The sequence below is a fragment of the Sebastes umbrosus genome, chromosome 1, assembly GCF_015220745.1.
Source record: "Sebastes umbrosus isolate fSebUmb1 chromosome 1, fSebUmb1.pri, whole genome shotgun sequence".
Taxonomy (NCBI): Eukaryota; Metazoa; Chordata; class Actinopteri; order Perciformes; family Sebastidae; genus Sebastes; species Sebastes umbrosus.
Window position 1 is genome coordinate 1092880 of NC_051269.1, and position 14431 is coordinate 1107310.

General features: G+C 41.9%; 1 protein-coding gene across 1 annotated transcript; it reads right to left on the minus strand.

The window, feature by feature from the left end:
* Positions 1–8372: 8372 nt before the first annotated feature.
* Positions 8373–12854, minus strand: LOC119497975 (odorant receptor 131-2-like). Its single transcript, XM_037786450.1, has 2 exons — positions 12705–12854; positions 8373–9140 (listed from the first exon to the last, which is right to left on the minus strand). The coding sequence occupies exons 1-2, from the start codon at positions 12852–12854 to the stop codon at positions 8373–8375; spliced, it is 918 nt and encodes a 305-aa protein (XP_037642378.1).
* Between the last annotated feature and the right edge of the window lie 1577 nt (positions 12855–14431).

Below are 14431 nucleotides of genomic sequence, written 5' to 3' on the forward strand. Positions count from 1 at the left end.
CCTGATCTCTTTCCCCCAAAACAAAAAACAAAAAACAAAGTCAAAGTTACTGTCGATCACGCTATGTTTTATCTTTAACTAGATTGTAAACTGCATCCCACGCTCTGAGGGTCTTACCGCTGGCCCCGTGCATTCGGGCCACGGACCCCTCCATCAAGATAATTTCTAACATCGAGTTAGCCCACTGTTGTCTAGTCAAGGAGTGCGGTGGTTGCCATCTTAAAGCCAGCATTTTCTTGGCTGCAGTAAGACCAGCCCATAAAATACGTTGCAATTCAATTTCTGTTGCAAAGACAGATTTAAAGAGGAGTCATCAGTTAATAAAAATAAAATAGGTGAGAGTGGAATCCTAACTTCAAGAATGTCGCTTAAGGTGAGAGATATTTGCTTCCAGAATTGAGACACAGCGTGGCATTTCCAGTACATATGCAAGAATGAACCCAGAGCACCAGATGGACACAGATCGCAATTGGGAGATGTAATGATCTTCATAGAGTGACGCTTTCTAGGGGTGAGGTACATCCTGTGGGCAAATTTATAGTGTATTAATTGATGATCTGGATTTTTAGATGTACCACACAAATTTTTCCACACCGTGTCCCAGGAAACCTCTTCGTCATTTATATCGGTTAAGTCCCTACGCCATGCAACTTCTACTGATAAATGTTTACATGGTACAGAAATAAATGTGTAAAGTTTAGAGACCATCCCTCGTGTTAATCCCACTGAAGCCAATATTTTATGAAAAGGGTGTGTAAGGAGCGTTAATCCCCATGGTACACCATATGTCCGCATGGCTGACCTCAACTGCAAGTAGAAAAAAAACGATGAGCCCGGGAGATCATATTCAGCGCGTAAATTGTTAAAGGCTCGTAAGCCACTATCACCATACAGGTCCTTTAATATATTTACTCCCCTGGTCTTCCATTGTGGAAATGAAAAAGGTATGTTGCCGGAAAGAAGGGAGAAATTATTGAAAATTGGTGAATGATTGTGCCATTTAAGATCTGCATGCGTCTGCTTCATTACAGTACGGTAGGTTACAAGTAGAAATGAAATTATAGGGCCTAAACGTAATTTGGCTTTTTTCAGTGGTATGTTGGAATACACTAGGTCTTGTAGTCTATGAGGCGACGATAAATTTTCCTCAATTGGTCTCCAAGAGGCTGAAGAACTTGGGTTGAGCCATGTAGAGAGAGGACGTAACACAAAGGACCAGAAGTACACCTTAAAGTTTGGTAGACCCAGCCCTCCCTGTGTCCTGTCTCGTTGGAGAGTTGTCAATTTTAAACGAGGCCTCTTTCCTTTCCATATGAATTTGGAGATTGACGTATGAAGTTTTTCCCAAAACCCAATAGGAGGAGCAAGAGGTATCATAGAAGAATAAAAATTAACACGAGGGAGTACATCCATTTTAACTATTGCTATTCGGGCTTGGAGTGAATTTGGGAGATTTGCCCAGCGTTCGAAATCCTTCTCTAAGCAATTGTATATATTTTGAAAGTTTCGTAGTGCAATGGAAGATATAGAGGGGAAAATATCAACACCAAGATATCTGAAACACTTAACTATTGGTATATGGGAGGGCATGGGGGTTTGAGAAATAACTGAATTTAAATGCATCAATGCTGATTTTGTCCAATTGATTTTATATCCCAATAGCAAGCTGAACGAATCGAAAGTGGAAAGCAAATGTGGTAAAGAAGGACCTGTGTTACCTAAATAAAGAAGGATATCATCAGCATACAATGATATCCGGTGATCAGTGTTACAAAAAGTGATGGGATGTACTAATGGATGTTGTCTGATTTTATGCGCCAAGGGTTCAAGGGACAGAGCGAATAGTAGCGGCGAAAGGGGGCAGCCCTGGCGAGTTCCCCTAGAAATTGGAAACTGAGCGGAGCAAGTATTGCCAGTGATGACCATTGCCGAAGGATTTGCATATAAAACTTTGATCATGTTAATGAATTGTGTACCTAGTCCAAATTTATCTAAAGTAGCCCAAAGATAGTCCCATTCTAGCCTATCAAACGCTTTCTCAGCATCCAACGATAGGACCGAACAGGGAGAGTCAATACTACCCGTTGCATGGATAATGTGCAACAGACGACGTACATTATCAGCTGCATGACGAGTTTTAATAAAACCAGTTTGGTCATTGTGTATCAGTTTTGTAAGATGTACCTCTAATCGGGTTGCCAGTACTTTAGCATATAATTTAATATCTCCATTCAGAAGGGAGAGGGGTCTGAAGTTACCGCATTGAGTCAAATCTTTATTTGGTTTGGGAAGCACTGTGATTATGGCTGTGTTGGCACTTATGTTAAATTTACCCTTGTCAATTGCTGTATTAATCATATCCAATAACAGTGGGCCTAGTTTATCCCAAAAAGTAAGATATAGTTCCGGTGGAATTCCGTCCAAACCTGGGGATTTGCCTTTCTTCATATTACTCAAAGCCATCCTTACCTCTTCTAGGGAAATGGGGGTATTGAGCACTTCGTTGTCATTGTCAGATACAGAAGGCAGATTGAGTCCTTGAAAAAAACCTATACATGTACTTATATCAAGTGAGATTTCAGATTTATAAAGGGTGGAATAAAAGTTCTTAAATTCAGTGTTGATATCCCGAGGGTCAATCAAAGTACGGTGAGGTGTTTTAATGGCCGTAATAATTGAATATTTTTCATGTTTTTTCAATCTTAAAGCTAAAAGATGGCTTGGTCTGGCTCCATTAAAATAGTATGTTCTTCTGGTCCTGTGCATCAAAAACTCTGCTCTACATCTCAACAAAGAGTTGAGTTCAGCTCTTGTCACCACTATACTCCCCTGTAACACCTCTGAATGTGTAACTTGTTGTTGAGCCTCAAGCTGAGCGAGAAGATTCTCCAGTTCAGCTATCTTGCTAAGTTTGCTTTTATGAAGGTGAGAGGAGAACGCAATTGAGGAGTCCCTAATACAGCCCTTTATGGCATCCCATAAGAATCTCGGGTCATCTACTGAGCCAACATTAAAACCTATAAAGGTATTTAGTTTTTCCCTAAGAGAGACACAAAATTCTTCATTTTTGAGAAGCAAGACATTAAAGCGCCATCGTGATGCCCTGGGAGGCGTGCCCTGGAGTGTGAACTGCGCTGAGACAATACTGTGATCTGATAGAGAGCAGGGCTTGATTACAACACTATGTATTTCAGAGAAAGATGCAGGTGAAGCTAGTACATAATCTATTCTAGAGAAACTTTGATGTCTTGCTGAGTAAAAAGTATATTGTTTAGATGTAGGATTGATCGTTCGATATAAATCTGTTAGATTAAGTGCTGATATGAAGTTCTGAAAATCTTTAGATGTATGTAACTGGGTGGACGTGATACGCTGAGCAGATTTATCCAATGTGAAATTTAGAAAAGAATTCATGTCTGCACCAATAACAAGTGAGAAATCCTGAAGATGTAGTAAGGTTGCTGTTAAATTTGGGAAAAACTCTGGTTCATATTAGGATGGAGCGTAAACAGAAATAAAAGCGAATTTACGCCCAGATACATTAGTCTTGATATAAGAAATCCTACCGTCCTCACTACCAAATTGTCCTATTATATTAATTGAGAGATTACGTTTCAGTACTACTAATGAGCCCCTGGTTTTGGTATCTACCGATGCAGATGCAGCCACATAGTAGTGTTTATTCGAAAAACGACGAACATCTGCCGTTCTTAAATGAGATTCCTGTATGAAGGCAACATCCACTCGTAATCTACGCAGGAAGTCTAAACAGGCCGTGCGCTTAATTTGACCATTCAGCCCGTTTACATTCCAGCTGACTACATGTATATTACTCATGTTGACTAAAAATAACTAACATATGTTACAGTATATTTGAAATCAGAGAGGAAAAAATAGCATATTCCCCAAGTAATGCAGTGATCCGACCACAGTATGAATTTAGAGAAATGAAAGAGATCAGTCCCATCCCAAAAACCCCAGTCGCCATAAACCCGCCACTCTCCAAACAACATGAGAGCATAACAAATAAAAATAATAACAAAAAAAAAAGAACCCCACACATATACATAATAATAATGATGTTAATAAATAAAGTGAAATTATAAAAAACACACAAACAAACAAAAAACTCCCTGACTCCTCCTAGGGAGTCGGAGTTTTCCCCATCAGCTGGACCCGTGATCCTCGAGTGGCATGTTGCGGCGTTATTGCCACCATCGCGTACATCAGCCACCCTTCCCTCCCCATAATAGAAACAATTGTATCATACCTTAGTCGTTTTAATTACACAGCAGATTTAAACTAAATTAATCAAGTGTACTGTATAAGTATTGAGTTTTAAGAACAAAAAGAGTGCAAGCTTAGGGCTTGTAGCTTATAGCACAATTAGCATCGTGTCAGATATCTACTGCTGCAAAAGTCCAAAGCCAGCCTGTCCTAGTTAGAGACACAGCATACAGAACAGAGCAGAGCACAACATTGAAGTTGGCTTTCCTTATTAAGAAACAAAGAAAAACTGATACTTAAATAAAAGAGATGCAAACCAGTAATGAGTTTGCATATGCCATATCTTATATCTTACAGTCCACTTCTTATAGTTCACACAGAGCTATCCAGCCAAGTTACCTGAATGAGTGGAGGCTCTATTCTTTTAAGGAGTGCACGAAGTTATTCGCATCTTGTGGAGTGTTGAAGAGATGGGTCACTCCTCCACCTGTTGCCTTAAGTTTCGCTGGATAGATGAGAAAAGTACGAAAATCCAGTTTCTGCAGAGCGTCCATTGCGTTGGAGAAGGCCAATCTGCGCTTGAAAGTATGCGGGCTGTAGTCAGGGGTGAAGCGGATGGTCTTCCCTCCTATTTCCACGGCGGTGCTCCGAGCGGCTTTAAGTATCATGTCTCTGTCGGTAAAACGCAGCAGCTTTAAGATGAATGAGCGAGAGAAAGGCTTGCCATTTGCGTCTTCCTTGGGAGCTCCTACGCGGTGTGCGCGCATGATTTCAACTGGACCCAACGCTGGAAACCACTGTGGGATGGCATCCGACAGGTAAGCAAGAGCATGAGATGTCTCTGCGTTTTCGGGCACACCGTGCACACGGATATTATCTCTGCGTGACCTGTCCTCCATGTCAGCTATCTTGTCCTCCAACCGGGCGCGACATACAGCGAGCCGGCTGTCCCACTCCACCGAGCGATTTTCGCTCTCCTCTATATAATCCACACACTTTGAGATATCAGCTTTCATGACAACCATCTCGCCACAAAATACAGCAGCTTGCGCATCCACCAGAGCCTGCGTCTTACTTGTCAGTTGAGCGACAACGTCCTCCACAAGTCCAGGGATAGCTTCCTTGATAGCTTCTGAAACTGCTAGCTTAACTAGCTCAGCCAACTCCTCGTTGTCAGCTGAACGAGAAATTACCGACGTTTTACCAGCCATCTTCCTTGTGTTCGCCGCCATCAGCGTGTGTGAAATGTGTTTAGAAATCAATTGAGGCGACCAAAACTTTTAAAAAGTTTGCTAAAGTATGAAGATATCATTAAACTCTGCGGGGGTTCTGCGGAGCGATGGTCTATGCCTACTACATCTCCTCGCAACGGTCACGTGACATTGTCCTGATAATACATCTCTTTCACTATTTATTGCATCTCTTCTCATCTTCAACCATTTATCCGGGGTCAGGTCGCGGGGGCAACAGCTCCAGCAAACAGCTCCCCAAACTTCCCTTTCCGAGGTGGAGAGATATAATCTCCGCTTGTAACCGCATCTAGTTCTTCCAGCCCTCGTGACCATAGGTGAGAGGAGGAACAAAGATTGGCCGGTAGATCGAGAGCTCATCAATCCCCGGGGCTTTGCCACTGTGGAGTGGTTTGACTACCTCAGTGAATTCCACCAGGGAAATTGATTATGATCCCCTATCAGCTTACAGCTCTGCCTCTACAATAGATGACGTATTAGTCGGATTCAGGAGTTCCTCAAAGTGCTCCTTTCACCGCCTGAATACGTCCTCAGTTGAGGTCAATAGTGTCCCATCCTTATTGTACACAGTTTGGATGGTTGCCCGTTTCCCCCTTTTGAGGTGCTGGACGGTTTTCCAGAAGCACATTGGTGCCAACCAAAAGTCCTTCTCGCTGCTCCGAACTCTTCCCACACCCGCTGCTTTGCCTAATTCCCAGCAGTGGCTGCTGCCCTTCGGGCCTGTCAGTACTTTGCAACTGCCTCCGGAGTCCTCCGAGATAACATATCCACCTGACCACCAGTGTCCACCACGGTGTTCGAGGGTTGCCGCCCCTTGAAGCACCCAAGACCTTTTGACCACAGCTCACCGCCACAGCTTCAGCAATGGAAGCTTTGAACATCGCCCACTCGGGTTCAATGCCCCGAACCTCCACAGGGATGCCAGAAAAGCTCCGCCGGAGGTGTGAGTTGAAGATCGCTTGGACAGGGGCCTCCTCCAGACGTTCCCAGTTCACCCGCACTACCCTGTTTGGGCTTACCAGGTCTGTCCAGAGTCTTCCCCCACCCTCTGACCCAACTCACCAGATGGTGATCAGTTGACAGCTCCGCCCCTCTCTTCAAAAGAGTGTCCAAAACATGCAGCCACAGATCAGACAATACGATCACAAAATTGATCATCAACCTTTGGCCTAGGATGCTCTGGTACCATGTACACTTATGAGCATCCTTATGTTCGTTATAGACAGTCTATGACTAGCACAGAAGTCCAGTAACAAACGACCGTTAAGGTTTAGATCAGGGAGGCCATTCCTCCCAATCACGCCTCTCCAGGTGCCTCTATTGTTGCCCACATGCGCGTTGAAGTCTCCCGGCAGAGACCCATACAGGACTCCATTTAGGGTATCCAAAAAGGCCAAATACTCCGAACTGCTGTTTGGTGCATATGCACAGACAACAGTCAGAGTTTTCCCCCCATAACCCAAAGAGGTAGGGAGGCGACCCTCTCGTCCACCGGGGTAAACTCCAATTTAGCGGCACTCATCTGGGGATTTCTGAGTATCCCCACACCTGCCCGGCACCCTCACACCTAGGGCAACTCCAGAGAAGAATAGAGTCAAACCCCTATCCAGGAGTACGGTTCCAGAACCGAGGCTGTGCGTAGAGGCAAGCCCCACCAGATCTAACTGATAGCGCTCCACCTCCCGCACAAGCTCCGGCTCCTTCCCCCACAGAGAGGTGACATTCCACATCCCCAGAGCCAGCCTTTGCCACCCGGGTCTGGTCCGTCGAGTTCCCTGGCCTTCACTGCCACCCGTGTGGCAGCGCACCCAACCCCAGCGGTTCCTCCCACAGGTGGTGAGCCCACAGGATTCTTTCAGTATTCACTTGAAGTAAATATTTGAATGCAGGAACTTTACTGGATTTGTCCAGTAAAAAAATCCAGGAAAAGAATTTAGTTTCGAGACTTACGGTTCAAAAGCTACAGGACAAAATGTAAAGTTCATTGTTTTAGCGCCACCATCTTGCCGAATTGCACCATATTCGACACTGCACTCCATGGGGTCTCCAGTAATACACCTGCCAAGTGTGAAGTAGATCAGATGAGCAGTTCTTGAGATATGTAAAGGACATACCCACGTACAGACAGAGATTCCTTTCTTTTCAGATAGACTAGTGCAGTGCCTGTTCGGAGTGCATGCCCGTCCAGACCGGGCCGATTGATCGGCCCCCAGTAGTGCTGCTTGCAGCGTTGTTGAGAACCCCGTTTACCATGGTCACTCAGACATCCTATCTACACATATCTACCAAATGTGGTTGCAATAGTATTAAGGCAGATGAGCGGTTCTCGAGATATACAAGGGACATACCCACGTACAGATAGAGATTCCTCTCTTTACAGTTAAATGTGTTGATACCGCTGCCGAAGGACAATACAATATCTTAATTATTTTACGTTGAGATATATGAGCATATTTTTCTATAGGAACTTTTTTTCAGATTTAAAACTTTTCTAGGAGTCGGAAAGAAAAATATAAAAGGTTGGAAGGAAAATCATTGAACAATCATTGTAATGTAAGTGAAAAATGCATCACAAACCAGCCTGCTAAACCAGAAGCTGTTAAGTTAAATAAAAAAAAGATTAAGAATATGAATAAGTGTTCAATGCCACCTACTGTATCGGTAGATATGATACTCGGTACCAAAATAGTAATGAGGTTTGATCATCAGCCCTTATTTTAACACACTTTTGCTGAAACAACTATTTTTTCCACAATTTAATAAACTTAAAACATATTCAGTCTCAGTAACTCAACTTTGACCAAACACGTAGTTTCTAATTTGAACACATTAAAGTCAAGTTTTAGGATCTGACGTTTCTGAAAGCCCTCGGTATTATGATCCGTGAACTGATTCTTACTGCGGGCTCATTTTACATAACAGATACCTTTTCAGGTACGTCCTAAAAGTCTTGTCTCGTAAGCCATAGATGATTGGACTAATGGATCGTGGAAGGACCTGTACAATAATGTAACAAGCGAACAGGGAGTCTGGGTAATTCTTTGGGAACCATTGCAGCAGAGCCTCTTTTAACAGGGGTGTTGCGTATCCTGCCATACAAAGCAGCACCTGAAACCCATGGAGGAGGATTGTGTTTCTGGCCTTTTTAGCATCTTTGCTAGCTGCTTGTGCTGTGAACAGAATTCTGAAGTAAGTGTAAACGATAACAAACCAAACTATAACCAGATACACAATATAGGTCATATCTCTCTTCTTGATGATGAGGGGATTTGGGAAGACAGTTTCTCTGAGACAGAAGACTCGGGAATGAAAGAAGTCCAACGGCTCTGTGGCCAAAGTGAAGAACAGATCAGGAAGAACAGACAACATGCTCGTCGCCCAGATTAAACCAATCAGCATTAACGTTCTCTTCATGGTACAGATCTGCATGTGGCGAAGGGGGATGCAGATGGCGATGTAGCACTCCACCGCCATGCAAGCCAGGTTCAGAGGGGTGTTTTCAGTGGTGAATAGAGCAAGCAGGATGAAGGTGCAACAGATGGAGACATTTATTTTGTAGAGGATGTAGCTGATGATGAACAGCAGGACCGTCAGCGTCACTTGGATCATGTCGTTGATCACCAGGTGAATAAAAAGGATGTAGCGTGGATTCATGTAGAAGATCTGACGGTTGGAAAAAAGAGTGAAGATTTGTTTTAGAGCAGTGTTTTTTTAAACCTTTCAGGTCAAGGACCTGTAAACTGACACAAATTAGACCACTGACTACCATTTGATTCAGTCCGAGGGTCTCCCATCTGACATGCTTTTTGCCTTTACAGAAAATGTATGAAACCTATGACCAAAATAGTCATACTTTCTTTTATTGTGTTACTTATGGATGGGATTATAGTGAAAATAAATGATCCCCCTTTTTGCTGTGAACCCCCCTGGAACCCCTCAAGACCCCTGGGGGTCCCCAGTCCACACTTTGAAACTCAATGTTCAACTGTACAAGTAGAACGAATAGCAACACTAACATTAACTTGATGTTTGTTCCATTTCTGACAATCTGCTGTGAAATCATTAAACTATGAATACTTTTAAATCCAGCACAGATTAGGGTTGGACATGACAACATGTACCATGAGACAATAAAAACTTTTCTCTGTACTTTGGCAGGATTTAATTAACAAAAACACATATTACCATTGTTTTGTTTAAATCTATAAATTTCCATATAATTCCTTATATGGTACTATAAAGTAGGGGTTGTATACGACCTGCATCCTCCCATGTTAAATCCAGCATGGTAAACACTACACATCCAGTAAAGCAGGGGTTCTCAACCTTTTGCAACTGAAGGCCCACTTGTGATTGTCAAAACATTTCCGAGGACCACCTTCCCAAATAAATGAGTAAAAAACCTAACATGTTTATACAACAAATAATAAACTGGGCTGTAGATATGTGTTATGCCACTGTCAGCTGTAATGACCAAAATACATATTCTGCTTACCCTCAGTGAGACACTTGGGCTTGCCTCTGGGAAATAATGAGATCAAGTCGTGGTGGGATGGGTGAGAGGCTGACACGCAGAGTAGCATTCAAAGTTGCTTTCAGTTTGTTCCTTGCCTTTGATTTTGTGACAATCACAATGGAAAACCCTGACTCACATAAATAGGTGGTGGTGAAAGGCAACAGAAATTTGATTGCCCGTTTTGACAGAGAGGGATATTGACTGGCAGCCAGTATCCAGAATGAAGCAAGGTCTACTTGTGTGAGCTGAAGCTTCAGGCTGCTGTCTGCTGATAGTTCCATCAGTTCATTTTCCAACACAGCGGAGAGAGCTATGTCTTCTGAAGCAGGATCCACAGAGAAAGGGTCCAAAATCCAAAGGTTTCCATCTCGTGCATCTTCTGGGAAGTAGTCTGTAAACTTTCCTGACAACTGAGTCAAATGCTGGGTTATAACACTGGATATGTTGACATGAGGAGTGGCTTCCAAAGTTTCACTTAGGAGTGAAAACACGTCAAATCGTCCCTCCTTGACTCTTCTGTTCCACAGAATAAGTTTTTTCTCGAAGCCCTCAATTTTGTCTGAAAACAAAAACACTGTGCTGTTTCTGCCTTGCATTGATATATTGAGCTGATTTAACTGGTCAAATATATCTGATAAGTAGGCCAGTTTTGCACAAAAGTTACCATCAGTGTAATGTTCAGCAAGAGGGGAGTGCTGCTCTTCCAGAAATATGTGCACTTCTTCTCTCAGTTCAAAAAGGTGATTAAGCACGAATCCAAATTTAATGTATTCAGGGTCATATTTCCTCACCACACGCTTCGGAGCTTTTACTGGTGCAGGGTTGTCTCCCACATCACTTTTTCGCTTTAAAAACCGATCCATTTTGTCTCACTGCATCCGAGAACGTTAGCTAGCTAACAGTGGCAAACACGTTTGTCTCTACCTGATGATGTTTGGTGTTTTTACACAAGGCCTATTGAAGGAGGTTGGGTCACACTTAATCAACGCGCCTTCGGGGTACCGCACATGCGCAGTAATATCTGCTCTGCACTCGCCGAAATTGAGCCGATCGCAACGCACGACCGCAGCTCCAGTTACACTGCGCATGTGTTATACCCAATACAAGACCCGTGTCCGCCCGTGTCTCAGCCTCCTTCAATAGGCTTTGGTTTTACAGCAGCTGGCATCTTACCTCCTTTAGGTTTTACCTGTTCACTTTGCTAAATAATAATAAAAAAAGAATCTAGTACCACTGCCTCCGCGGCACACTAGATGGCGCTCTGCGGCACACCAGTGGGCCGTGGCACACTGGTTGAGAATGGCTGCAGTAAAGGATGGAAACACTTTGGGTTTCACACATTACCAAGAAAACAAACTCTGTCATGGACAGGAAACGTTATCGTATCGCGGTAACGTGTGGTCCAGCCGGCCGTCGCTCTCATCTCTGTGGTCAAATGGGCCGACGCTTTATACTGACATTTATGTTCTCTGCATTCAAACGGCCCAGATGGAGCTGACCATGGATGGATAAAGAGAACGGAGCTGATGGGAGAGCTAGAGACCACCTTGGAGAAGTTAGAGGAAGTAGACACGTGGGACTACGTCCACTTTCAAAATAAGGTGTTAACAAAGGGAACTGTATATACAAAATACATCTATGGAAATAAGATTGATTGGATTATATTCACCAGAAGTATAAAACATTACATGTCTTATTAAGAAAATACCACTAATTTGTGAGAAAAAATTTAATAATTAATTCCTGACAATGACTGATAGATTTGACTTCAGGACATCTCTGACTACATACATGTTGAAAATCAAACATTTTTACTGGATTCATTTAGAGGTTTTCCAAAGTAAAAGTCCCTAGAAGTGTATGATTCAACTTTTTCCCATGGTCTAGTGGTAAACAAGTCAACAATAATCACAATAAATCAGAATACTTGAAAAACGCAACACATATTGAATCAGCACTCAAGCATGGTGATAGTATTGAATCAGGAGATAGATGAATTGTCCCAGTCCTACTATATAGTGCTATTGTGTGATATGATTATATACTGTGGTAGAAAATTATCAATATTGTGATCAATATAATAATTATGAAACAGAACCTCCTGTATGAAGATTAAATAGATAGTAAAAATAAAAATGTAGAAGGCTATACATGTTATTTAAATGTGTCAGGTATTTATTTAATTGACATTAAATATGTTCTGCTGTTAGTAACAGACATTGACTCACTAATTTAAATATGTTTTCTTAGCATATTTCTTCAGTAAATCTATCCAGCCCGCATTAAATACTGAGGTTCTGTTATGGCCGTCGGCGTTCGGTACCGCCACACACAGCACCCTTCAGCGTCGGTATGAAACGCAGCAGGCTTTCCATTAACTATAATGTAAACCTATCCGCGGCAACAGTAAACGCTCAGGGATAATATGCCAGGAGTGTGGTGAAGTAGTTTAAAGAGCGAGGTGGGGGGTCCAACAAACACAAGACGTCTGTTCGTGCCCCATGTTGTGTCCCAGTGATATTTTCACCGTACAAACGTAGTAGTTTTAAGCACAACCATGTATTTCTTTCCTAAACCTAACTATAGTGCTTTTGTTGCCTAATCCTAAAGTGACGCCAAGCGGCGTGAAAAAGCGGCGGTATGTGACGAGTTGGGATGAGAACGTATTGATCTATCATCAGTGTTTTCATGTAATGAAAGGAATGTCCTACCTGGTGTTTACGAAAGGTGTGGATGAGGCTTGCATTGATGTAGTTGATGGAGATGCCGAGAACCACAACAATCACATTCTTGGTCACAGCTTTAGTAAAAGAGTCTCGATACTCTATAACCACGGTCATATTGACAGATGACTCGCCCATCTCTAACAAAGGAGAAAACAGGATAGTAAATATGGACAATGATTTAAAGGAAATGCATTATTAATCCACGTGAGACAATCACAACAACATGCACAGTCCTCAGATTTAAGACCACAGATTCCCAAAAAAAACGTATTATTATATACTAACTATTCTTTAAACTATTAATATGATAGTTTTATGTGTTGTTTACTATTATAAACATTATTATGATTAAAATCAACACATAACGTTTGTTAAACTGAGGAAAAAGTTTTAGTTGAATGATTTCCTGATAAATAGGGAAGCATTGTTAGAATATGTTCTAAAATGCAAGTACAACATACACACTTATGTTTGAAATCATAATTCTATTCTATAACAGCATCACTTCACATTAAATTATGATGCGGTAGAGATTCCGAGACTTACACTATTTAAACTGGATCATGACAATTTCCATAGTACTAGTTTTTACTCATCTACAATATTTCTACCTGTATTAATATAATTTAATATAATATCATTGATATTCAAATTTAATATTTTTACGACCAAAATATCTGAAGCAACAGTTGGACATTGTTGTTGTGAACAGTAATTTTTGTCCAATAGTAAGAAAAAGAAGCTCATCTCAGGTTCAGGGCGTCAACTTGAAAGATGAAAATCAATGTGTTGTTATTTCAAATTGAAGTGAATAAATTTGAAATGTAGAAGTTAATATGTAGGATCCAACAGAACATGAGGTGAACTCATTTAATCATTTTTAAGAATTTAAAAATTATGGCATATACCGTATATCTATATTTGGTAAGAAATTAATCAGTTAATTAGATGTTTAAATTTGGTCATAGTTGTGACATTCAATGTCCTTTAAACAGCAGATGCATTCATTGTTTTGCTATCAATCATTTTTGTAGAATTAGTCTGTCATGTCTTCTCAAATAGTCTATTCTGTATTTGAGTTTTTAACCAAACTTGTCTTATCTTCTTATCACATGGACGTACTGAGGAGAGATGCTGGACAGTGCTGGCGAGCTAGCCAGATGTATGGTGGACTGAGACAGCTGGAAGCTCCACTTGAAAGCCCGTCTGGGGACGACCCAATGATATCAATTCCGATAGTTGTATTATCACTCTTTCCATCCACCACTATTGGTTTTGTGTTATCAGTCCTACTTGTATTAGCTATTACAGCTGCTAGGCTACTATTGTGGCTGCTTCTCTATCTCTCTCTCTCTCTCTCTCTATCTCCCTCTCTCTCTCTCTCTCTCTCTCTCTCTCTCTCTATCTATCTATCACCCCAGCCGGTCTCGGCAGATGGCCGCCCGCCCTGCGCCCGGTTCTGCTCCAGGTTTCTTCCCAGTAATTGGGGAGTTTTTCCTGGCTACAGTGCGCTTGGTGGATCCTGTTGGGTCTCTAAACTATGGTGTATGGTCATAGACCTGCTCTATATATAAAGCGTCTTGAGATAACTTCTGTTGTGATTTGACGCTATACAAAAATAAATTGATTTGATTTGATTTGATTTATTGCTTCATCCAGCAGACTCAGATCTGTGTTCTGGCAATCAGGATGAGAGAATTCAAAGTATAAAA

Excerpts from the sequence above, each read along its gene's own strand:
- LOC119497975 (XM_037786450.1), bottom strand. The coding sequence starts at position 12,854 with ATGGGCGAGTCATCTGTCAATATGACCGTGGTTATAGAGTATCGAGAC. Across the intron at positions 9,141-12,704 it reads ACACCTTTCGTAAACACCAG|ATCTTCTACATGAATCCACG; the intron begins GTAGGACATTCC and ends TCCAACCGTCAG.